Genomic DNA, 24,929 nt, shown 5'->3' with positions numbered 1-24,929 from the left:
CAAGTGCAGAGAGTGGTATGCCAGGGTTACTGTGCATTATCATGCAAACAGGAACTTGATCTCTTTTTCTAATACTTAAGCTCCATCCACAAATCAATTAGAAACCAGGGACCGCAAGCTGGGAGCTAAGAGGACAGGAGCAGCAGAAGCCACCTGTCCTCTTTCCTCATCAGCCTTCTTCCTCACCCTCCAACACGCCTGAGCTCAGGGGAGGCGAGAAGCCCCACCTGTAAACAACGCTTACGCATTTGCTTTCTCCACTGGCCTCAAAGTCAGGGCACAGTCTGCCTATTATTTCATTTGGGGTCAGAGAAAGTACATGTTCCACCCAAGTAGACTTAATGGGACAGTGTCTGGTAAGAATGAATCTGCCTTGTCATCTCCCCAAGTTGTGATTACTCATTACAAGCCACACACTCACCCGGACTCCACTGTAGCTGGGCATGCAATTCGCTAAGGTTCTCCCAGGCACCCCCGGAACACTGGAGGTGGAGGAAGTGAGCAGCGGGGTGGGGGCAGCACATGGAGGGACAGGCGCCACAGTGGCAGAGTGACTGGTTCCCCTGAGGCGGCTGTGGAATTGCTGGCATCCATTCCCCAGAACAGTGGGTGACGTGCAGCTGGTGGCAGTGGCAGCAGCAGGTTTCTGTGAGCAGTACTGGGTTCAAGTACTGTTCAAGGAGCAGTGCACCTGAGCCTCGATTAGAGCATCTGAGGTACATCTGGGCCTTTATCTTTACTACTTTTTCCTGGGTTGTGCGGGCCAAATTTTTTGGCCTCCTGAAACTTGCTTCAAGTTCTAAAATATCCTTTATTAAATCCCTTGCTTCTTAAAATAGAGAAAAATTGCAGATACAATCCATTCTATTTTACCAGTAGAGACATCAATGAATAACTGCATAAAAATACAGCAGAGCAGGTAAAAGAATGAGATTGGTATTTTTCAGTAGTTTTATATCCTACGTACTGTCAATGCAAATTACGGAAAGATGTGTCACTGCTTGTTACTTAGGTGGTACCTAGTAATACGGGTCTCTATGTGTACATCTAAGTATTTGTTTGTGTGTGTGTGTGTTGGGGGGGGATTAGGTTTATTTTGATGGAGGCACTGATTATTGAACCCGGTACCTTGTGCGTGCTAGGCACGCACCCTGCCACTGAGCTGTACCCTCCCCCTAAGTACTGATTTTATTCAGCTTCCGCAGACCCAGGGAGAAGAGCAGGACCGAAGAGAAAACACTTCACCTGTTTCTGAGATGACTTACTTACGTTATAAAACATTAGTCAAAGACAGTAAGATGCCTAATTACTAGGCAGTAGTTACACAGGTGCTACTGCTTTTCTCTATTTTAGTCAAGGTTTAAAAGCATAAAACAGAACTTGGAAAAATGAGATGAAAGACAATTCAGGAATAAAACCAAAAACTAGATACCACATAGCAAAAAGATAAAATGGGAGTCAACAAACTACAGCCTGTGGCCCAAATGCGGCCTGTTGCTCGTTTTTGTGAATCAGTTTTATTGGAACACAGCCACGCCCACTTGCTTACAGATCAGGATTTCTCAACCTCAGGACTGCTGACATCCTGGACCAGATAATTCTGCTGGAGGTGGGGCAGGGAGCGGGGTGTGGGGAGGGTGTTTAGCAGCATCCCCGACGCCAGCAGCACCTCCCTTTATAGTGACAACCGGAAATGTCTCTGGACAGTCTGCTGGGGCCGGGGGCAGGGATGGCAAAATGACCCCTGGTTTATGTACTACGTGTTTTCACATTAGGAAGGCAGAGTATGACCACAAACCCTAAAGTACTTATTATCTGGTCTTTCACAATAAAGTTTGACTCCTTTTGTCATATAAAGGAAATACATGCTAGACTAAGAAAACAAACCACGACCTGACAAAACAATTTCCTAAAGTTTCTACAAATTGCTTCAAAAACTACTCCAATTATAAAATGAATGGATAAAAACAAGCAAGTCATAGAAATACAATTTAAATGACTCTCAGGCATGGTAGATAAGATGCTCACCCTCACTGGCAGCTAGGAAAATGCAAATTGAAGGCACATTTCCCCCCACCCCTCAACTTAACAAAAGTTCAGTCCTGGTTGAAGCTGCTACAAATGGACATAAAATCCTGTAGAGGTTAATGGCAAGTTTCAGAATATAGGACATTAATTATTACATTTTAAATGTGCTATGTTGTAAGGCAGGGAATCCAACCGTTAGGAATCCATCCACTTTACAGAAACACCAACATGTACAGTAAAATTGTTTTGTACAATTTGTAAAAATAACTCTCATTGGTAGAATGGACTGCATGTATAATGGTTTGTCTCTCTTAGGTCAGTGATGAAAGCTAAATGGTTACGTCTGTAGGTTCCAGTGGGAAGGCAGGCCGTGGAGTGTTACCAAGTGAGAAAAGGCGGCTGTGCTTCAGCCTGTCAGCACAACCCCATTCGAGCTACACCCTCCCCACCAGGACCCGATCACCAACAAACATCCCTGGTGTGGGGATGAGAATATGGAAAAAGCATGGGAGGGTTTTGACACTGGCACTTCAGGGAATAAGTATGGACTGCTTTTCTTTTCTTTTTTCCTTCCTGTTTAAACCTTTGCAGTACACCTCTTATTTCTGGTAAAACATGTTATATGACATTTACAATTCAACAAATGTTAATGATTGTAACAGAACCAAGTACACCTAGTTTTACCTGGCTTTTAAAGTTTTTCAAGTCTTCTAAAGGGCACATGTTCCCGTAGAATACTATGTACAACTTTCAAGAACAGACTTAAGAATAAATATACCAGTGTAGAAAAAAATTTGGTAATCACTTCCCTCTTTTAAAAAATGCTCAAATTTTTGTTATAAACTGCCTTCCAATGGATTGACTGATAGTTAGCTATGGCCAATTTAATCACATAATACATGTTTACATTAAACTTACTTAAAGTATGTATTCTAAAGCATGGGGCAAAGCTGGAACCCACTGAATGGTGACTATTCCAAATGCTATGAATGTCTAGACCATGAGGTGTGATTAAATGGACCAGAACAGTGACATCACAGCCCCTGAACACACATGCGCTGTAACAGTTTACTACTTTCAGTAAGTTATTTTAGTGTCTAGTTTTCAATGTGCAATGCTACACTTACACATTTCTTATAATCTGACAGGTCAGATAATGAACCATTTTATTCTGGATTTAAAAAACCCTATTTTCTTCTAAAGGGCTGCTAGATTTGACTTGCTATTTTAATTGGAATATTCATTATGAGTACAATGGATTATTTTTATAGCTGATTTGACCTGGAAGCTGTCCTTTTCCAAATGTGGTATAAGGGGTCTGCTGGCCTCATGGCTGATACTCTGTATCTTAAAGACTTAGAAGATTTTATCTGTAAGATACTCTAGTATAAGAGGAATTATATAGTGTAGCTCTTTAATCACTTTCTTCTTGGTTCTTAACTATGCTCAGAAAAATATTTTTCCTGGATTTCAGACATACTATAAAAAACTGAATATAAACATACATTATAAAATGCTGAATGTAAACAAGCATTTCCCACATCTTACCAAATCGAAGTTGTGCATATATATCCACATATATGTTTAAGAAAATACTTAAGAAAATGCTTTTTCCATAATTTCATATATACTATAAAAAGCTGAATATAAACATTTTCTCATCCTACTAAAGTTGAATAAATGTGAAATATGAAAATGTGAAATATGAAAATATTATTTTCCAGGACTCAGATATATTCTATAAAGTGAATATAAACTTAGGTAAGCATAAAATTTCTTATTTAGCACAAGTCCAGGCACAGGGCAATTCTGAGTTGTTTCATCAGCTCAACAATGTCAAGGACACAGGTAATTCCCATCTATTGCTTGTGCCAACCTCAGCTTCTGCCTCCTCTGGCTTCAAAATGGCCACAACCCACGTTATCCCACAGACGTACAGGCGTGCATCCTGTGTGTAGGAAGATTTCCTTTTACATTGTTAGTAAAGAAAATTTAACTGAAGCTCACGTGCAGAGCTTTGCTTAGATCTTCTGTGGCCAGGGCTGTTTCACATATGCAAAGCCGTTAGGAGGGCAAGCATCCTGCATGTAGACTTAGGTGGGTAGCAGGCAAGCCTGGCAAAGGGCGAATGGTGAACACCAACGGCCAGGCAACCAAGTGTCCACCATATTGACACCGCCTTATTTCTTGATCTTCATTTCTGTAGTTACGTATCCTTTCTCACTTACGAAGCTTGAGTTTTTTCTTTTCAGGTTGCAATCTTTTTCATTTCAAAAGTTTTCAAGGTGTTTTTTTTTTGCGGGGGGGGGCTCTCCACTTTGTTAGAGTACTTCAACATACTAGAGTTGAATGCGTGTTCAGTCACTCTCTCATTCCTCTGATCAACAAATCTTCTCTGGGAACCTACGAGGAACTGTTCCAAGTAGTGTACCAAGTACAGTGAAGTGAGGATGCATCCTGGCTTTTAATTGTCCGTTTCTACATATACTGAAGTTAAATTCTCCTAGAGTCATGCTCTGGTTGCTTGCTACAGATTTCAACTGAAGTTGTTTCTGTCATTCATTAGTAATGATAATTTGCTTGGATTTCCTTTTTAATATAAAACGATAGGCATCTTTTAAATTTCTCTGTGGAGAAATGGATTTTGGCTAAGGCTTTATTTCCTAATTCTCCAGAAAAGAGGTAAGAGATTGTGGCATGTCTGTTTTTTGGAAGGTTTAAAAAAAAAAAATCATCTAAATCTTCCCCCTGACCTCACAGCAACCCACTTCCATTCTGCTGGGGTTCTTTACATGATGAACCCCCTGACAGGGAAAGGGGCAACATGTGAATGAAAGCTTCAGTTTTTAATTTTTCTCCAGAAAGAGCTGACATCCCTCAAAGAGATGAGGTAAGGTGTTGATATAGTCACTGCACACATGCGGCCTTCCTCTCATCTTGACATACACAATTATGAAAAAAAGTAACAATAAAGCAGCTCTTATTTTAAACGTTCAGTATGAGCCAGACACTATTCTAAGGGATACTATGTACACAATGCTACTAAGAAACATGGTGCTAATACTACTAGCTTATAAGTGAGAAAATTAAGCTTATAAGTGAGAAAATTAAGCTTATAAATGAGAAAATTAAGTAAGTGGCCCTATAAAAATGAGTTATAATGATGAAGGCAAGAAAACACTAAATATTGGTTAAATCTTCTCCAACTCTGATTCAGTTCAGGTTAATTTTAGAGAATGAGCTTGCAAATGCTTGACAAGAATTGAGTGGAATGGAACAATCTGCGTTTTTAACATTAATGTAGCCTTCCTTTAGTACGAATTATCAGATGAATAACTTGTTAACTGAAGCAAATTGGTGTCCCACATATGTATTTGTCTTATGAATCCTCTGATTTCCCCTGAGGGCTAATGACTTGATGTTAAGTTCGAACGATTCATGTCTCTAACACATTCACTATCTTCCTAATAATAAGTCCTCCCACTTCCCTTATATTCGTGGAGTGTTTTCTACTTTTTCACCAGTTGAACTCTGACGTCTGATAAACTGTGAAATGCAAACCCCTCCTAATTCTTAACATTTAGGTGGTTTCTCATCAGTAATAAATGTCAAACTCTGGCCCCTAAATAAAGAAGGCCTCACATCCACATAAGAACTCTGATACTGAGTAAACAGTTCTCTCTAAATGCTTCCTTATAATCATTCCTTATAATCAGATGGGGTTTTATGATTTACTAATATGAATTTTCAGGTGCCAAATTCTGGGCCTTCATTCTGGGTACATTTCTTCATTCACTCCTCTGTCCGGTATGAATTCTCTGATGTTGACTGAGGTGTGAGCCACGAATGAAGGCCTTCCCACAGTCCTTACATTCATAGGGTTTCTTACCCGAGTGAATTTTCTGGTGTCGATTCAGTTCCGAGCCCCGACCAAAGGCCTTCCCGCATTCCTTACACTCATAGGGCTTTTCGCCCGTATGACTTCTCGCATGATGAGTGAGCTCTGACCTTCGAATAAAAGCCTTCCCACATTCCTTACATTTATGAGGTCTCTCACCCGTGTGAACTTTTTGATGTCGAATCAGTTCTGTGCTACAAGTAAAGGCCATTTTACATTCCCTGCATTTATAGGGTTTCTCCCCAGAGTGAGCTCTCTGGTGTCGAGAAAGTTCTGAGCCCCGGCGAAAGGCCTTCCCACATTCCTTACACTTATATGGCTTCTCCCCGGTATGGACACTCTGATGGCGAACAAGGTGTGAATCGGAGACGAAAGCTTTCCCACATTCCTTACATTTATGAGGTTTCTCACCGGTGTGAATTCTTTGATGGAGATTCAGTTGTGAGGCGCAGCTGTAAACCTTGCCACATTCCTTACACTCGTAGCGTCTCTCACCAGTGTGAATTATCTGATGAAGACTAAGTTGTGTGTCGTAACGGAAAGCTTTCCCACATTCCTTGCATTTATGGGGTTTCTCACCAGTATGGATTCTCTGATGTCGAAAAAGGTGCGAGGGACGGGTAAAGGCTTTCCCGCATTCCTTACATTCATAGTATTTCTCATCAGTATGGATTCTCTGGTGTAAATTAAGTTGTGAGGTAGATGGAAAGGCCTTCCCACACTCCGTGCATTTATACGGTTTCTCACCTACGTGAATCCTTTGATGTTTTCTAAGTTGTGAGCTAGAATGAAAGCCTTTCCCACACTCCTTACATTTATGAGGTTTCTCAGCAGTATTAATGCTCTGAGATTTAGTCATTTCAGAGTCACGAAGAAAGGCACATTTCTTATTCTCATTACTTTTTTTGCTTCCATGAATTCTCTGATGCTTAACCAAGTCTGACCTACTACTAAAGGCTTTCCCACATTCTCCACATTTAGAGCCTTTTTCCTTATGACGACGTCCTCCCTGTCGACTGCGGTGTGGCTGGCACCTGAAAGCCTCATTACATTCCTTGGATTCACAGGATTTGGCTCCAGCATGAACTGCCCGAGGTGCTCTACGATCTGTGCGCTGGATGGAAGCGAACCTTTCTCTAGAGGCTATTACGGCTTGTCTAAAACGCTCCTCCGGCAGCCTCTCCACGCGGCACTTGACCTCTCTGTTACTCCTGACCCTGGTGCACTCAAGGTGAGAACGTGTAGGTCTTTCTGTTACTTCCGGTTGCAAAGATTGAATTTCATAGCTCTCCTCCTTTAGAGAGAAATTCTTAGCTTCTCTTCTGGACTTCCAACCTGTAGGATAACAAGAAGGAAAACAGTATTTTCATGTTGCAGAAGAAGGAAAAGTTCTAAGGTAGGAATAACAAACTAGAAACAGCGAATAATTTAAATAGCTCTTAACACTGCACTGCAATTTGAAAAAAGGGGAATTGGGAAAATAATAAAGAAGGTGAAGGGAGCTTGTGAAGGAAGTGATTCTTTCATCTCTGGTGAGAATCTGAGTCAGCTGGGGACCCTGTTAAAAAATACGATTTCCAGACACTACTCAGCCATGAAAAAAAAAAAAATGCCATTTGCAGCAACACGTATGGACCTAAAGATCATCATTCTATGAGAAGTGGCCGGAAATAGAAAAATACCATATGACATTATTCACATGTGGAATCTAAAAAATAAATAAATAAAATAGAACATCTGATGTCCAGGAACCACCAAAGACTAAGTAAACGGGAATCTAAAGGAGCAGGACGTTGTATCTAACAGCAGTCCTCTCACGTGCAGCCTCAAATAGAGCCAGACTTTGCCTCCTTCTCTCTGCTACTAACTCTAGTGGAGTCACTTTGTCCAAAGCCATCCCTCACCAAGATTAACAAAACACTATCCTCATGCATCTCCCTGCTTCCACTGTTGCCCCTGTCACCCCACAGCCAACACAGTAGTCAGGATGTTCTTGCTAAAATAAGTCAGATCCTGCCAGTCTTCTGATCAAAAACATCCACTGGATTTCCTTCTCATACAAAGTAAAAGTCAAAACCCTGATGTGGTCTACAGGGCCTTCCCTGAACTTGTCCTGCACTACCTCTTTCTGACCTCAATGCCTGTCTCCTCCCCGTAGCTGACTCTGCTCCAGCTCCTTGACCAGCTGGATGTTCACATGTGCCAAGTACGCCTCTCCCTCAGAGTCTCTGCCTGCAAATGTCTCCCCTGAGATATCACTACGGCTCATTCAATGACTTCATTCTGACCTCAATTCAAATGCCAACTCAAGAGACCACTCTTTACAAAACAAGACCCACATCACTATTTTTTTTTTTGCAGTGCACTTAACCACATGCCATTTTATCTATTTCCCAACATTATTATGAAACCTTTCAAAGGAACAGAAAAATAACAAGAATTGGACAGTGAACCACCATGTTCCCAGTACCTAGATTCGACAGTCAACATTCGGCCCCTACTTGCCTTACCACACATCTGTCCCTCCTTCTCTCCAGTATCTGGACCCTGCTTCCCTGCTCACCTTCATTTGAAGAGCTCTCACCTTCACGCAGCATGAGCCCACTCTACTGGCCTCCATTTGACTCCCACAAAATGCCAATGACTGTCTCATCTTAGACCCTTTCAGGAAATGTTTCATCCTCCATGAACGTTCTCTGTTCCAGGATCTCTGCATGGCCAGCTCCTCTCATTCTAAGTATCTTATTTTCTGTCATGTATCCTGTTCTTTGCCCTCAATCTTTTCCTCAATTATGGAATTACATATTTGTTCATCAGTTTATCTACCGGTATAACTTCTCCCCAAATGGCCTAGAACTAACCGAATTTTTATTTTACTCTCCATGATATAACCAATTCCAATCCCCAGCATACAGTTCAGTTCACGTTAAATAATCTAATCCCCAGATGAAGGGAATTCAGATGGAAATAAAGAGAAACGTGCTGACGATGATGAGCTTAGGAGAGTGACCTGAGATGCAGAGATATCACTCCACATCACTAAATAGCTTTTAATTATTTAACTGGTGACGGAGGTGTCTTCTGCCCAGCTTCAACGTGCTCTCCCTACATCACTCCTCACGCCTGTGGCAGCGAAGCATAAACAAGCCAGCACCATTAAGAGTACGTCCGCGCATGTGCCTGCACCCGTCTCCTAGAATACCGACAGTTTTACACAATAAAAATCTTATGTAATCCTGAGAAAATGCCAGTGGAAATCAAGGATACTATGGCAACCACTTACAAGAGATTGTATGGTATTGTGACAACACATTCTAGAGCCAGAATGCTCGGGTGTGAATCCTAGTCCCACAATTTGCTGGCCTTCTGACACTGGACAGTTAACTACTCAGATACCAAGAAGGGCTGCTCTGAGATAAGGAGATGCTTGTTCTCCAGGTGCTCAGTGTAAGGTGTCAGAGCTTTAGGCAGGCACCCCGCTGCTTGGGCTATCCCCCTTGCTCTTGTTATGGTCCTGGGTGGCTGGACTGGCCCAGAGCAGGATGCAGAAAAGATAAACAGCTGGGAAGCCTGGAAAGATGAATAACCCTGGCACAACTGGTGAGCAGAGAAGTTCTTCTGTGACTAACACATGGTCTGTCTGTGGGATCTAATGAAAATGCCACTTACACTGGGGATGCTCTGATTTTGTCCTTGGGAGAAGAGTACTATGCAAGTTCTATAAGTGACTGGTAAAATAATGGCTTTTTATGTTGTATGGGAAGTTCCAGACATCAGATATCAGAAGATGCTATTACTTCAAATATTTTGGAAAAACAATCTGTCAGAAAAAAAAAAAAAAAAAACTGCAAAAAGCATGGACTGGAATCATAATTATGGACCTTAGAGGAATGTTCACAGCGAAAAAGTAACATCCAACAAGGATGCTCACATTGCTCTGTCCCGTGCACTCACTCATGAATGCTAAAAAACCGTTCCTCTAAATCAATCTCAAATCTCTCCACTTTTTCCATTGCACAGTTAATTTAGCACAAGTACAAATAAAATAGAAAAAAAAATAGAGAAAATCAATGTAACTATAAGTTGATTCTTTGAAGGGATCAACAAAAGTGACAACTTTAAACTGGATGACTGATCAAAGGAGAAAGAGAGGACTCACACTAATACCGGGAATGAAAGAGGGGATATTACTACCAACCCTACAGAAATAAAAAGCATTACAAGGTAATATATGGACAACTATACGCAGCAACTTAGACAACCTAGATGAAATGGACAAAGTCCCGGAAAGGCACAACTACCAAAACTGACTCAAAAGGAAAGGGAACAACTGAAAAGACCTGTAACAAAGAGATTGAATAATAATTTTAAAACTTTCCCACAAAGAAAAGCCCAGGACCAGATGGCTCCACTGCTGAATGTATTAAACACTTAAAGAAAAGTTAATACAAATCCTTCACCAACACTTCCAGGAAACAGAAGAGGAGGGAATACTTCTCAATGAATTCTGAGGCCACTACTACCCTGATACCAAAACCAGAAAAAGGCACCACAAGAAAACTATAGATTAATATTCACTGTTTAATATAGACACAGAAGTCCTCAACAGATAAAACCAACCTAAATCCACCAATAAATAGAAAGGGTTAGAGACACCATGACCAAGTGTGATTTACCTGGGCAAAGCAAGGTTGGTTTAACAGCCAAAAATGTATCAGCGCAATATACCATATTATCAGAACAAAGGACCAAGACTACATATCTCAATATATGCAGAAAAAGTAGTTAACAAGAGCATCCAAAAAACCCTTTCATGATAAAAACATTCAACTAGGAAAAGGGAAGCATTATTCATAACAGCCTAAAAGTGGAAAACAAACCAAATGTCCATCAATCAATGAACAGATAAACAAAATGTGGGATAGTCATAACTTGGCAATATAAATAAAGTACTAGTATATGCTTCAACATATATGAACCTTGAAAACATTCTAACTGAAAGACGCCAGTCACAAAAGACTACATAGTGTGTGATTTCATTAATATGAAATGTCTAGAACAGCCAGTCTACAGACGGAAGGTAGATTAGTGGTTGTCTAGTGCTGACTGTGGGGAGTTACTGCTAATGGGCATGGGATTTAATGGCAGGATGAGGAAAATGTTTTAAAATTAGATTGTTGTCATGGTTACAAAACTCTGAAAATACTAAAAACCACTGAACTGTATACTCTAAATGAATGAGTTGTATTGCATGTCGATTATATGTCAATAAAGCTATTTTAAAAAGTCAGAACAAAACTGGACCCAAAGTGCAGGGAAAATGATTGTCTCAAGGGAAGGAGGAAGGCACTTCCTTCCCAAAATCAGAGGGGATATGAGGAAGGGTGGCAAGAAAGTGGGAAGTGGAGTAAAAATTTGGGGGCTCATGCTGAAACATCCTTGCTTTCATCTCCAGATCTCAGGATTTTTCAGGGATCTTTCTTACCAGCATCTCAGGAGTGTCACAGGCCAGCTGGGTGACCACCATTACTCACCTGGGCACCATTCTTTTGACTCTTTGCTCTTAACCATCCAAGGGTCCTTCCCCTGCTCCAATAAGGAGATCACATCTGGCTTAGAATCTGAAAATCCTATTCAAGGAGGGGAGAAAAAGGACTAAGTTAATGTGTGGCTATCTCAGAATTAAAATCAGTCCATGATTATCAAGAAAGCAGAATAAGTAAAGTAAAGGTCAGAGGAAAGGGTGAAGGTCAGAAGAATGAAAAAGATAAAGTTGTCCAATGGAACAGCCAATTTCTAACTTCACAAGGGACAAAGCATTCTTTGATCAGCAAGAATCATTAATTCAGCCAGGCACTTGGAAAGCACTCATGAGAAATTTATAACAAAGATTCCAGAAGGCTGACTCTGAATTTTGGAGGGCAGATAAACTCACCCAGTGAGAGCAGGTTGTCATAACTCTCCAACATTACATCTCGGTACAAATCCTTCTGAGCAGAAAGCAAGCCTTCCCACTCCTTTTGAGAGAAGTAAATGGCCACATCTTTGAACTTCAAGTCCTGAAACCACAAATAAAAATACACAGAAATTAATGGACAAAACTTTGTAACAGGATAAAAGAAAATGGATAAAGCAATTCAATAAGGGAAAACAGGCTTGGCTGGACCTTTCAACACAGATGGGTCAGTGTGGAAACAAGGATGATCACAGCACACATTCCTGGTGCACACATCCTTCTCTTTTGTTTGAAACTGAGATATAGTTGATGTACTATAATGTTTCAGGTATACAAAAATAGTGACTCACAATTTTTAAAGCTTATATTTCATTTACAGTTATTATAAAATAATGGTTATATTCCCTGTGTTGTACAAATCATTCTTAAACATGCCTGCAACTACAGATATAACCTCTTGGCATCATTCTCTACCGTTATCACCCAGGTCTAGGAATAAACAAAGGTCAGATAATTGGTGTTTCCCAATTAAATGAAACTGTACACGCAAGTACACAGCACATGCTACGTTCAGCACACAATACTTCTGTCTCCTTCCATTCTTTCATTTAAAAAAAATGTTTAAAAGTTCAAATATATCTTTAAAAATGTCCATCTCTGGCAAGGAGGGCATAGCTCAGTGGTAGAGTGCATGCTTAGCATGCATGAGGTCATGGGTTTGATCCCCAATACCTCCGTTAAATTAAAAAAAAAATAAACAAATGAACCTAATTACCTCCCCTACAAAAAACAAACAAAAAATGTCTATCTCTGAAAATAGGATTTGAACATAACTTACATGATTTAATAACTTCTTAAAAACTCAGACTCACAAATATACTAGAATATTTAATCCTAATCATTTTCCATGTCACCACAAGTAGACATCATTTTTACTGGCTGACCAACACCCCCATCTTATGTAGTCAATGTTCATATTTTGCAGCACTAGGTTAGACAAGTTTTTTAAAATCCTTTTGAAGTTCTGAGAGTCATTACTTTTCAATAATTTATACACGTGGTTAAACTGTTCCTTTTACAATAAATCATCCCTAACTATTCTTTCCTTGTTCCTTAGCTATCAGAGCTGATGAAGTAAAATCCAGATGATGTGACCCAAGATGAGCATACACTAGGCAAGTTCAAAATGGACCCGAGACTCCTTGGAATATCATATAACTTTATACAGTGAATCTGTCATTTCTCCTGTCATATTCCTAGTCTAAAAAACCTGAGTTAAAGACATGGACAAATACTGAGAATGTAATGAATTATTATCAGTTACCTTCTTGTCTAATTGGAAAACTCAAATTCGCAACATGGAATCTCACTTAACCCCTCACCTCCACTTTATGCAATCCCAGGTCTCATGAGGGAGGTACCAAATTTCCAGCAAGGGTTGGTTTTCCCATCCCATCAGTACTTCTAGTAGAAGGATCTGCACGGAAGGAATGCTAAGTGGTTTTCTGAATGAATAACTAAGGATTTGCTGGAGATGAGAGGAACCCTTAGGGGACAGCAGCCCAAAGCAGCATCACTCACTGGAATGGGAAGAACTGGGGAACAAAAGTTCCTTGGAGGGGCTCAGAAATGTAGGCAGTTTCAAGAAAAAGAAATACACTGTTCAAATCTTCCAAATTAACAAATGCATTCCATGAAGGAGAGAAGACACATCAATTCATATAAACAATGGCTTTTAGAGTTGCAAAATCAGATCATTTATATCCTGCGTTCATCCTAGAGAAATGCAGAGCTTGAAAAGTCAAAGGAGGAAGAAGCAAGAGTAGCCCCAAGTCACCAGACTGAGCTCAGAGTCCCCAAAGGACTGTGTGTGCACGTGCATGTGCACGCGTGCGCGCGCGCTCTCGCTCGCTCTCTCTCTCTCGATATCTCGATATTTAGGGGACAATAACAAACCTTTGCTTTCCTTGAACCCCAGGGAATCCAACTATACATAATGTATTCAGAAGAAATATCTTTTTCACCATCAGAAGCTCATCTGAACCCAGAAGGGCCTACTCTGACCTGCCCTGGGCAGACCCTTGTTCTGTCTACAACCTGGGAGACACTGCGCTCCTCAGCCATGGAGGCAACCCAAAGACATGATGGAGCTCTCAGGCCCAGGAGCACAGGGTATTTGGGCAGGCCCAGAGCTGGACGGTTTCTGCAACAGAGGTCTCCAGCCTCCTCCAGGCCTAAGACTCAGTACATCAGGTACCTCCTTGGCTTTGTTTCCATGTCCCAGTATTAGGAACTTTAGAACCGAAATGGAAACCTCTTTCCACAAAGATCCTGTCCAGAGTCACCAATACTGAGCCAGACCACCACCAAGATCGGCAGGTCCTGACTTGCCTCAGCCAAGCTCAACTGGATGCAGGTTGCAGCGGCTTTACGTGAAACCATGGTTCTCAGAATCCTCATGCCCAGCACATCCTGGTTCCCATCCAAGGCTTTCCTGCCCGACATTATTCCTTCTCACCCCTACCCTCCGCCTCACTGCCTGACAAGCAGTGCTCACTGTGTCTCAAGTACAATGATTGTGCATTAAGCACTTTAATTTCCTGGCGCCTTGTATGTATTAATCCTCAGGAGAGGCTCACAAATATTAATTCAAAGGAAGCTTTAGCTTAGAGAAGTGTTATCATTTACTCAAATATGCAGTCAGCAAGGGCACTGCTGGGCTTTAAATCTACAGCTGAATGCCTTCCACTTCTGGCTCCTGCATATGCAGTCAGGGGTTTCCTGATCCTCTGAAAGAAACCTGAGCTGGACTCTGCACTTACAGGAGCAGAAAATGCTCGGTCTGCTCTGTTTGGCACTGCAGAGCACAGCACTCTATGAGGGGAAATCAAAGGCAGAAGGGAAAGGGCGGAAAAAAGCGGTTCTGCAGACAAAATTCCTTTATCCAGAAACATTCATCAAAATCCCCCATGGCTCTGCCTCTGCATGGGCACTGGGGACACGATGACTCTGACTCAGCACCTGTCCTTAAAAGCTCAGAATCAGGGAGGGAAACAGAAAAGCAGAGACAGTCACAGGGCATCAAGCTCTGTGGGGGGCTGGTTACCACAACCAAATCAGCAGCTGAAAAATAATGTACGGAATAGTAAAAAGATTTTAAGGGAATGTAATGATGAGCTGATAAGGAAGGAGAGAGGCTAAAACTGAGTCAGAATGGGAACCAACAGGGTGTGCTGAGCCACTGACGCTGATTTTACCAAGAGAACCTCTGCTGAGCCCAGATGTCTCGTAAGCTTTGATATGCGTGACCTTAAAGGGTCAGGAGAGACAAGACCAAGCCACAGCTGGCCCAGGTGAAGTCCAACTGGTCTGCACTACAAAGACCTGGGCGCTCGGGACCAGGCCCTCAGGGTAAGGGAAAGTAGAAGCAGCAATCCTATTCTCAGGCTGCAAGGAAAATTGCCTGACTTGAACTCTGGCTGTTGGTGGAAGGAAAACATTCTCCCCTGAGGAACTGTAACCACAAATCAGTCCTCACACTGGTCGGGGCTCACATGCATATTACTAAAGTGAATCTAAAAATCCCACCATCTATGAAACTACTTTCAGGTGGTTCTGGTTTGTCAGTGCTCCGGGCAGAAGCAAACACAGATGTGTCCTAGAGGAACAACCTTCCACCAGACCCCAAGAATCCATGGGTAGGATTCCAAGGAAAATGACCAAAGAGTCAAAAATAATAAAACAGCACAACATTGTGAATGCACTAAATGCCACCGAACTGTACACTTTAAAATGGTTAATTGTATGTTATGTGAATTTCACCTAAATAAAAGTTAAATAAAAATGAAACATGCAAAGAGGCATAATTCCATGATCAGAGAGTCAGGAAAATGAATTGTTTCAACTTTCCATTATATTTGAAAATTTCCATAATAAAATGTGGGAGTTGAAAAGATCACACCAACAAAAATTCATATATTATATAGATAATGACAGAATGTAAGAAAGGTATATTACATATATTTTTTTTTAAAAAGGTAAGGTAGTAAGAAACAAAACTCTATAAAAATAACAGGTAGATTTGAAAGAAAAAGAATTAAAACTTAGAATAAAAAACTACTTAAAATTAAATCACACAAGAGCTGGAATAAATATCTCTGAAGAGAAAAATTTCCGGACTGAAGGATTTAAAAAGAAATTGTGCAGAATGCTGTCGAAGACAATGTGGGAAAGTAAAAGAGAGGTTAAGAAGATAAGGTAGGAGGATTTAACAGATATCTAACTAGACTTCTGGGAGAAAAAAGAGAACTGAGAAAAAGGTAGTAATTAAAGACATAACAGCTAAGAAATTTTCATAACTGGCAAAAGAAGGCATTATTCAGAAGTTAAATGAGTCTCAAACAGAATAAATAAAAAGAAATCCCAGACAGTTATATCAAAACTACAGAGCATTAAAAGAGAATATATTAAAAGCAATTTGATAAAGACAGATTGTCTACAAAAGAACAACAGTCTGACTGACAAATCTCTTTTCAACAGCAATAATGTGCACCACAGATAACAAAATAAAAATTATCTCTCACAAGTGAGGACAAAGACATTTTCAAAAAACCAAGGAACAGAAATGTATTAAAATATTTACTTCCACCTAAAGGAAAGTGATGCCAGATAGAGTCTGAGACATAAGAATGGTGAATGGCGCCATTCTTTAAGATGGCAAATACGCAGATAACCTAAGCTAATATTCGATATATAAAATAATAAAAATGTGGGGGGAGGATATAGCTCAAGTGGTAGAGCGCATGCTTGGCATACACAAGGTCCTAGTTCAATCCATAGGACCTCCTCTAAAAATAAAACACGTAAGTAAACCTAGTTACCTGCCCCCTGCCCCAAAGAAATAAAATTTAAAAAACAATAAAGATTTTATGGGTTTAGAAAAAGAAATCAACGAAAGAAAAATACTTGACAACAATATAAGCCTTTTGATCAGCTGGAATCTCTAGTTCCTTACACTATGCAGCAAGAGCATAAAGATGTTCTTTAGTTTTAGACAATGGTAGGAAAATATGTTAAAATGTCTAAGGTAAACAATAAACAAAAATAGTTTATAACTTTCAAATTCACAGAAAGGAAAAGGGGGTGAGAGAATAAAATACAGAAGAGGTAGAATAAATAACACAAACTAAATCAACAATGATACTTTCAATTATATCAGTAATTACAAGCACTGTATAGACTAAATGCTCTCATTAAAAGACAAAGCTGATCAAAAACCAAAGCCCAGTTATATGCTGTTTATAAGAAACACATCCAAAACTTAAGCCTCCAGAAAGACTGGAAACAAAAGGCTAGCAGATAACTTGTGTACACACCTAACAAATAATAAATATACATCATACACATACACACACATAGAAGAAAAAGGAAGAGGATTATGACAGATAAGCCCTCACCATAGTGGGAGATTTAACATACCTCTCAAAATAACCAACAGATATAACAGACAAAAAGTCAGTAAAAATAGAGAATATTTAAATAACAAAATTAATAAGCTTGATTTAATGGCCACATACAGAAAAATGCACCCAATTCAAATAATATTCAGTGCAATCATATCTGGAAGATTCAGAAAAACTGACTACATTGGACCTTAACACAAAACACAAACATTTTTCATGAATACACGCTAATAAAAAGATGTTCATTAACAGGATTGCCTACGGCTGAGGTGGTACAGGATGGAATGGAAGAGATATAAATAAATCATCAAACAAGAGAACAACCTTGCTCAAACCATTAACAATATGCCATGAAGTGAAGATAATGATTAACACTGTACTCGATACCACCCCATCCTACCAAGGGAGTAAGACAAATGAAGAGAAGGGTACACTATAACATATTTTATGAGGCTAGAACAGAAGTCAGCAAACTTCTTCTGTAAAGGGCCAAATAGAAAACATTTTAGACGCTGTGGGTGATACCATCTCTTTCAACTACTTGACTCTGTCACTGCAGCTTGGAAGCAGCCAAACATGTTACATGAACAAATAAGTGTGACTATGTTCCAATAAAGCCTTATTTACGGACACTGAACTGTAATTAATATAATTTTCATATGTCATAAAATATTATCTCTCTTTTGATGTTTTTCCCCAATCATTTAAAATGTAGAAAACATTCTTGGCTTGCAGGTCAGGGCCAGTTTGCTGACTCCTAGGCTAGAGTAACCTTGACAGTTTTATAAGTTGCATAAAGATTTCATGCAAAATGGAAATTATAGGCCAAACTTACACATGCTACAGATGTAAAAATTCTAAGTAAATTATTAGCTGAATTCAGCATTATGTAAAAAAAAGTGTAACACGTCATAGCCAAGTTAGGTTTTTCCTGATAAAACCAGGTATAAATGATTTTAGAAATCAATTTAAGTTATTAAGCAATTAACAAATTAAAAGAGAAAACCTGTATGATCACCTCAAGAGATGTAGAAAGGCATTTAAAAAAATTAAATATTCATTTGTGATCAAAAACTCAGCAAATTAGGAATAAAAAGCAATGTCTCCCACCTGATAAAGAACATCTTTAAAGAAAACAACAAAACACCAAGAGAAAAAGTCATAAATAAAAGTAAAATATCAGGGGGAGGGTATAGCTCAAGTGGCAGCACAAGTCTTGGGTTCAATCCCCAGTACTTCTTCTAATAAATAAATAAACCTAATTACCTCCCTCCCCTGCCAAAAAACAAAATTAAAATAAATAAATTTAAAAAATAAATAAAAGTGAAGTATCAAAAGAATCTCCTCTAAAGCTGGGACTAAGATAAAGGTGCCCACATTCACTAGCTAATACTGTTCTGGGAGGTGGAGCCAGTGCAATAACACAAGAATTAACACTAAATAAAGGTTGAAAAAAGAAAGAAAACATCAATACTTATAGATAATACAATTATTTATAGACAAAAGGTGTTTTCATTCATCAATGATATGATTATCTAAGTTAGATGACCCCAAATCCAAAACAGTCTACAAGATATTAGAATAAATCAGAGTTCAGCAAATTGGATGAACACAAAATCATTATCTAAAAATCAATTTCATGTCTGGATACAAGAAATAATGACTAAATTTACACTTATGGTCAATTAATCTACAACAAAGACGGCAAGAATATACAATGGAAAAAAGACAGTCTCTTCAATAAGTGGTGCTGGGAAAACTGGACAGCGACATGTAAAAGAATGAAATTACAACATTCTCTAACACCATATACAAAAATAAACTCTAAATAGATTAAAGACCTAAATGTAAGACCAGATACTATAAAACTCTAGAGGAAAACGTAGGCAGAACACTCTTTGACATAAATTGCAGCAATATTTTTTTCAAACCAGCTCCTAGGGTAACGGAAATAAAAACAAACAAATGGGACCTAATTAAACTTAAAAGCTTTTGCACAGCTAAGGATACCATCAACATTACGAAGAGACAACCTACAAAATGGGAGAAAATATTTGCAAATGACACAACTGACAAGGGACTAATTTCCAAAATATACAAACACTTAATACACCTTAATATCAAAAAAAACAAACAACCCCATCAAAAAATGGGCAGAAGACCTAAATAGACATTTTACCAAAGAAGACATCCAAATGGCCAACAGGCACTTGAAAAGATGCTTGATATCACTAATTAATAGAGAAATACAAATCAAAACTACAATGAGGTATCACCTCACTCTCACCAGTCAGAATGGCCATCTTTAAAAGGTCTATAAATAATAAATGCTGGAGAGGGTGCAGAGAAAAGGGAACCCTCCTACACTGTTGGTGGGAATGTAAATTAGTACAACCACTATGGAGGACAGTAGGAGGTTCCTTAAAAAACTAACAATAGATTTACCATACGATCCAGCAGTCCCTCTCCTGGGCACATATTCAGACAAAACTATAATTCAAAAAGACACATGCACCCCACAGCAACACTATGTACAATAGCTAGGACATGAAAACAACCTAAATGTCCCTCAACAGATGAATGGATAAAGAAGATGTGGTATATATATACCAAATAATACTCAGCCATAAAAAAGAATGAAATGCCATTTGCAGCAATATGGATGGACTTACAGATTATTATACTAAGTGAAGTAAGACAGAGAAAGATAAATATCATATGATGTTGCTTATATGTGGAATCTAAAAAATATATGTATTATATATATATATATAAAAAATTTTTTACAAATCAGAAATAGATTCAACAGATACAGAAAACAAACTGTGGTCCCTGGGGGGAAAAGGCAGGGGAGGGGTAGATTAGAAGTTTAGGATTAACAGATACACATTTCTATATATAAAATAAATAAACAAGGACCTGCTGTATAGCACAGGGAACTATATTCAATTCCTTATAATGAGCAGTAATGGAAAAGAACCTGCAAAAATATATTTATGTGTGTGTATACATACATACATATATATATATATATATATATATGTATATACACACCTGAATCGCTTTGCTGTACACCTAAAACTAACATTATAAATCAACTACACTTCAATAAAAAATAAATTAAAACAACAATAACAACACACAGATGGAGAAGCGATCCAAGTAGAGTGACTGGGGTAAGTTGGAGGTAGAGAGGGAGACTAATTGCATCCTGTGTATCTAAGCAGCAGACAGTTCACTGGGGTAACTGGTGAGGGATTCTGGGAAAGGAAGAGACAGAAGCTGATGTTGGAGAAATCCACAGGGGCCAGGACTAAACACAGAACGGTCTCGGTTGACAGTCACCTGTGTCAGGACTAAACACATCATCCTTACTCACCACTTTACTCCAATACTAGGGTTGGTGCTCTGATAAATATAAAATGTGATTTTTAATAAACAATGAATGTGAGAATTGGAGCTTTATCCTGAAAGTAAGAGAGATTCATTGAATGAAGGAAATGTTTGGACTATTTTGTTTTGGAAGAATAAACTAGAGCCAGGAAGTCCAATTAAGTCAACACACTATCCACTCCCACAAAGGTCCAATTTGATACACAGACAGTGAAGTGAGGTCCCAGGGCATGAGCTCAAGGAACAGGAAAGGGACAGAAGCAATGGGATTTGGCACCTCACTGGATGTTGAGGACACCAGGAGGTAGGAGTTGGGGGACCTCCAGGTTGCCAGTGTACGTGCACATTCAGGTGAATTTCCATTACCATCAAATTCCCCAAACCCTGTAGACTACGTTATACAGGAGAAGTTATGAGAAAGGCCATGGTCAGAGAGTAATAAAATGGCAGAAATAGGGTAAGACTATACTCTTTTATGTAGTGCAAAGCCTCTCATTAACACAGAGGAAGGACAATGACCACCCTGAGGAGAGAAGGAACTACAGGGAGAAATGGACAGTCAAGGGCTGAAGAGCAAGGCGAGCCAGCGCTCCTTCCTCTCAACAGGTGCTGAGAACTGACCGGGAGGATGCAGTCCTCTTCTGAGAATCTTAGGAAGGTTCTGGCCAGAATGGAAACAGGAAGACAAACTCAGTAAGTTCTCACAGAATTTAGGAGAAAAGTCAGAGAGAAAGGAAGAAACAGATTAATCCAAAATAGAATATTTCTTCAGTCTTCAGAGTGAAAAGAATCCTTGAAAAGCGACTGGACCAAATTAATGAAGAGCCACACTCAGACACATCCAAGAGAAAACCCTGAATTTCACATACTACAAGTACTGTGGCACTCTTTAAAGTCCATTACTCCAAAGTCACAGAAAAATAATCTAAGTAACATCCCAAATTAGAACTTTCACAGCCAACTTTTTCTGGTTATATCTTATACTGGATACTTTAAATATTAAGTTGTTTATAAAAAAGATAAAAGTACTTTAGGAAACTATGAATGACTTTTTTCTAGTAGGGAAGACCTTTGGGCATGACATAAAAGGAAAAGAACAGTTTTTGAAAATTCAGAATCTAAAAATAGATTAACTGTGAAAAAATATTTCTTTTTTTTCTATTGTTTAACTTACAAATGACAAAGAGAAAATATGCTTAATGTATAAACTGTTATTTAAAATAAACCAAAAAAGATTAACATTATGACAAGCAAGCAAAGGAAATCACTAGGCGATTTAGAATTTCCAGTTGTATCATTTATTAGCTATGTAATTTTGGAGCAAGTGGCTTAATCTATTTCCTCGTCTGTCAACTTAGAATACTACCATATTTCATCAAATCTGAGATGCCACTGACTGTAAAGCCACTGTTACTTTATACACCGGGAACTAAAAAAAACGCCATCAATGAAACTACAGCTTGCCAGGAATTGTAAAACCCATTCTGATTTCAGAGAAGTTAAAATGTGGGGATTAAAAAAAAGCATCACAGAATTAATGAAATATAGTGGTATCTGACTCATAGGGTTGTTCTGTGGATCCAATAAGATAACAAGTCAGGAACTTCAAACTACAATGGCTCAAAGTAAACATTCAATACGTTAGTTGCTTCTATTAGCAGTATGATCCCTTTCTGAAGACAGAATTACATACCCACACATATGTGCAGACAAAATAACTTTATTTTGTTTATCTTTTTTTTTTTGAGGGGGAGGTAACTAGATTTATTTATTTTGGGGGGAGGGACTGGGGATTGAACCCAGGACTTTGTGTGCATGCTAAGCATGCACTCAACCACTTGAGCTACACCCTCCCTCCCAAAATAACTTTAAAGTATTAATAGTGATTGCCTCTAGATGGTGGGACCATAGGTGATACACTTTAATAACTTTCTCAAATTTTGAAATTTTTGCAAGAATTCTATAGTAATCATTAGAAAGAGAGCAATTAGGTTATTTCTATTTGAGGAGGGGAATTTCTAGATCTGAAGGGGACAGGCAGCCATTCCAGGCTGTTAGAAATTTGGAAGCAAATAGGCTACTGCAGGTGACCCTGAAGGGGACAACAAAGACCTTAGTGAGACTTAAGCAATCACATTCTGTTCTTCAACTTTCCTGCCAATCACGGAGACACATTCTGTCAAGACTATGCTAGCACTGAACAAAATCCTGAGAAATGGAAATTCCAGATCAGAAAGGACAATGTATGCAAAGCAGATAGCCCAGGTTTAGGTTCCTGGCTGGTTTAGGGAAACTGCTCCATAAATGTGGTTTTCTCCTCTCTTCCCCTTTCTCCAAATCACTACTGTGTACCTTTTGGATAAAATTCTGAAATAGGACAACGTCCTGGAAAAACAAGAGGCCCTTTCCAAGAAGAAAATGGCAAACACAACTTACCTCAGCCATGGTTTTCGATGCGCAGCGGTTCCTCTCTTCTCCTCTTCTGGATTCTTAGAAAAGGAAAAAGGTGGAAAAGGGTTAAGAAATTGAGACAACAGTTCCCTCCTGGAGCCCAGAGGAGGCCAATTCAGAACAACTCTCTCCCCTACCCCAGGCACTGAGAGGGAGTCCAAAGCCAAAGAAGCCTGCAATCCCACTACCCTCTCCCAGCATCAAAAAGAAGAGCAGGCAACCTTAGGGGCCCAGATGGGAGTCCTGGCAAAGATTCCCAGACTGTGGCCTCTTTCCTCCGTAAGAGACTGACTTTGGATTCTTCCGGGCCCAGTATCTTGCACTGAGCCCAGATCTGCGGCTCCAAGGCACATCTTAATTGAATCCACCTGTCAGAGTCCCATGTTCCTGTCCTCTAGGCTGGGGACACCTCTGTGGGCCTGGATCCCTGATGGCCACAGGGTGGAAGAACAGAGAAGTGGAAGTAGAAGGGGCTCCCTGCCCAAAGCTCTAGAAACTCCCCATTTCCCCACCCCCAGACACCACCATAAACAGCCCCAGGAGAACGCCATTAACTGCGCTGAAGAGCGAACGGCTGCAGCTGTGTTCGTTCTGGGCTCGAGAGAGCAATGGGAGCTTAAATCGAGTCCGGAGTAGACTCCCAGAACCCATCCATCCACGGCACCCACCCAGTATGTACAAAGAGGGAGCCATTCAGCTCTAGCCCCAAAGGTACAGTTCGCGACGTGACCGCATTGGGCGCACACACAGGGCTACAGAGTCCCGATTAGATGGGGCCCACCACGGCCCCGCGAGGCACTGGTCGCCGAGCACCGGACGTCGGGCGCACAATCCAAGCCCAGAGTGTATCGCCCCAACTTTCCCCAGGCAGGAGGCCACACAGCTGCGATACCCTTGACCTCTGGATCTCTCCAGCCCTCTCCCACACCCACCCGTGCTGGCGGACGGCCGACACCTCCCACCCCCGAGTGTGGCCTAGCGGCTGAGATACCACCGCTCTCCCCAACGTCCTTTATTTCTCAAGCGCGGGCACGCAGCTGGACACGTGCCCGACAGCCACCCACATTTAAAACTCCTGACCGACCACAGCCCTGCCCCAGGACTCCTCACCGTCCACTTCTGCGGGGTCCTCTCACTCCAGTCTGATCGAATCCGCCCCAAACCAGTCAGCGAGGTCGTCCGGAATGCCCCGATCCCTTGCGGCCGGACTCCCGCCAACTCACCGCTGGCCAGCTAACTTCGGCCGGAAGCGGCAGGCACCGCGGAGGCCTCCGGGAAGTATAGTCCAGAGGAGGAAAAATCCAGGGAGGGCCTGGGCCGGCACAACAGAGTCGCGTCGTGTTCCAAGCCTTCAGTGAAGCCCAGTCCTGGCCGCCCAGCCGCGCCGGAGCATCCTCGGAGGACCTGGGCGAACCGACAGGTCGAGGTAGTGGTAGGTGGCCGTGGAGGGCTAAGAAAGCCTTGTGGACCGTGGAGGCTCCTGGGAAATGTAGCCCACGGCCGGGGGGCGGGGGTGCTCGAGTTTCAGCTGAGCATTCATTCATTCCCAAGCCCCGCCCGCCGCCGGGAAGTGCAGTCGGAACGCCGGAAGGCTGCAGCCCCAGCTCCGGCTTTTCAAGACGATTCGGGCGGGATCAGAGGGATGCCTGGTCGGGGCCGGGCCCACCCAGAGGCATCTGGGAAATGCAGTCCTAGCCTAGCGGGTTGGGGACTTGGCGCAGGAGAGACTGAAGGCGCGCAG

At 40.7% G+C, this 24,929-nt stretch overlaps 1 protein-coding gene across 1 annotated transcript in view; it reads right to left on the bottom strand.

The window, feature by feature from the left end:
- Window positions 1–1,498: 1,498 nt before the first annotated feature.
- The window catches only part of LOC105072618 (uncharacterized), a 62,289-nt gene continuing 38,858 nt past the window's right edge, over window positions 1,499–24,929 (bottom strand). The window contains exons 6-10 of the mRNA XM_045520073.2: window positions 24,427–24,592; window positions 23,174–23,226; window positions 11,862–11,985; window positions 11,461–11,556; window positions 1,499–7,261 (exon numbers count right to left, since the gene is read on the bottom strand). Coding sequence (XP_045376029.2) covers window positions 5,817–7,261; window positions 11,461–11,556; window positions 11,862–11,985; window positions 23,174–23,226; window positions 24,427–24,592 — 1,884 coding nt within the window. The 3' untranslated portion in view covers window positions 1,499–5,816. The remainder of the gene's footprint in view (window positions 7,262–11,460; window positions 11,557–11,861; window positions 11,986–23,173; window positions 23,227–24,426; window positions 24,593–24,929) is intronic.

This window comes from Camelus bactrianus, chromosome 9 (genome assembly GCF_048773025.1).
Source record: "Camelus bactrianus isolate YW-2024 breed Bactrian camel chromosome 9, ASM4877302v1, whole genome shotgun sequence".
In the NCBI taxonomy this organism is placed as follows: Eukaryota; Metazoa; Chordata; class Mammalia; order Artiodactyla; family Camelidae; genus Camelus; species Camelus bactrianus.
The sequence above is the reverse complement of the archived record's forward strand: the minus strand, read 5'-3'. Positions and strand labels throughout refer to the sequence as shown.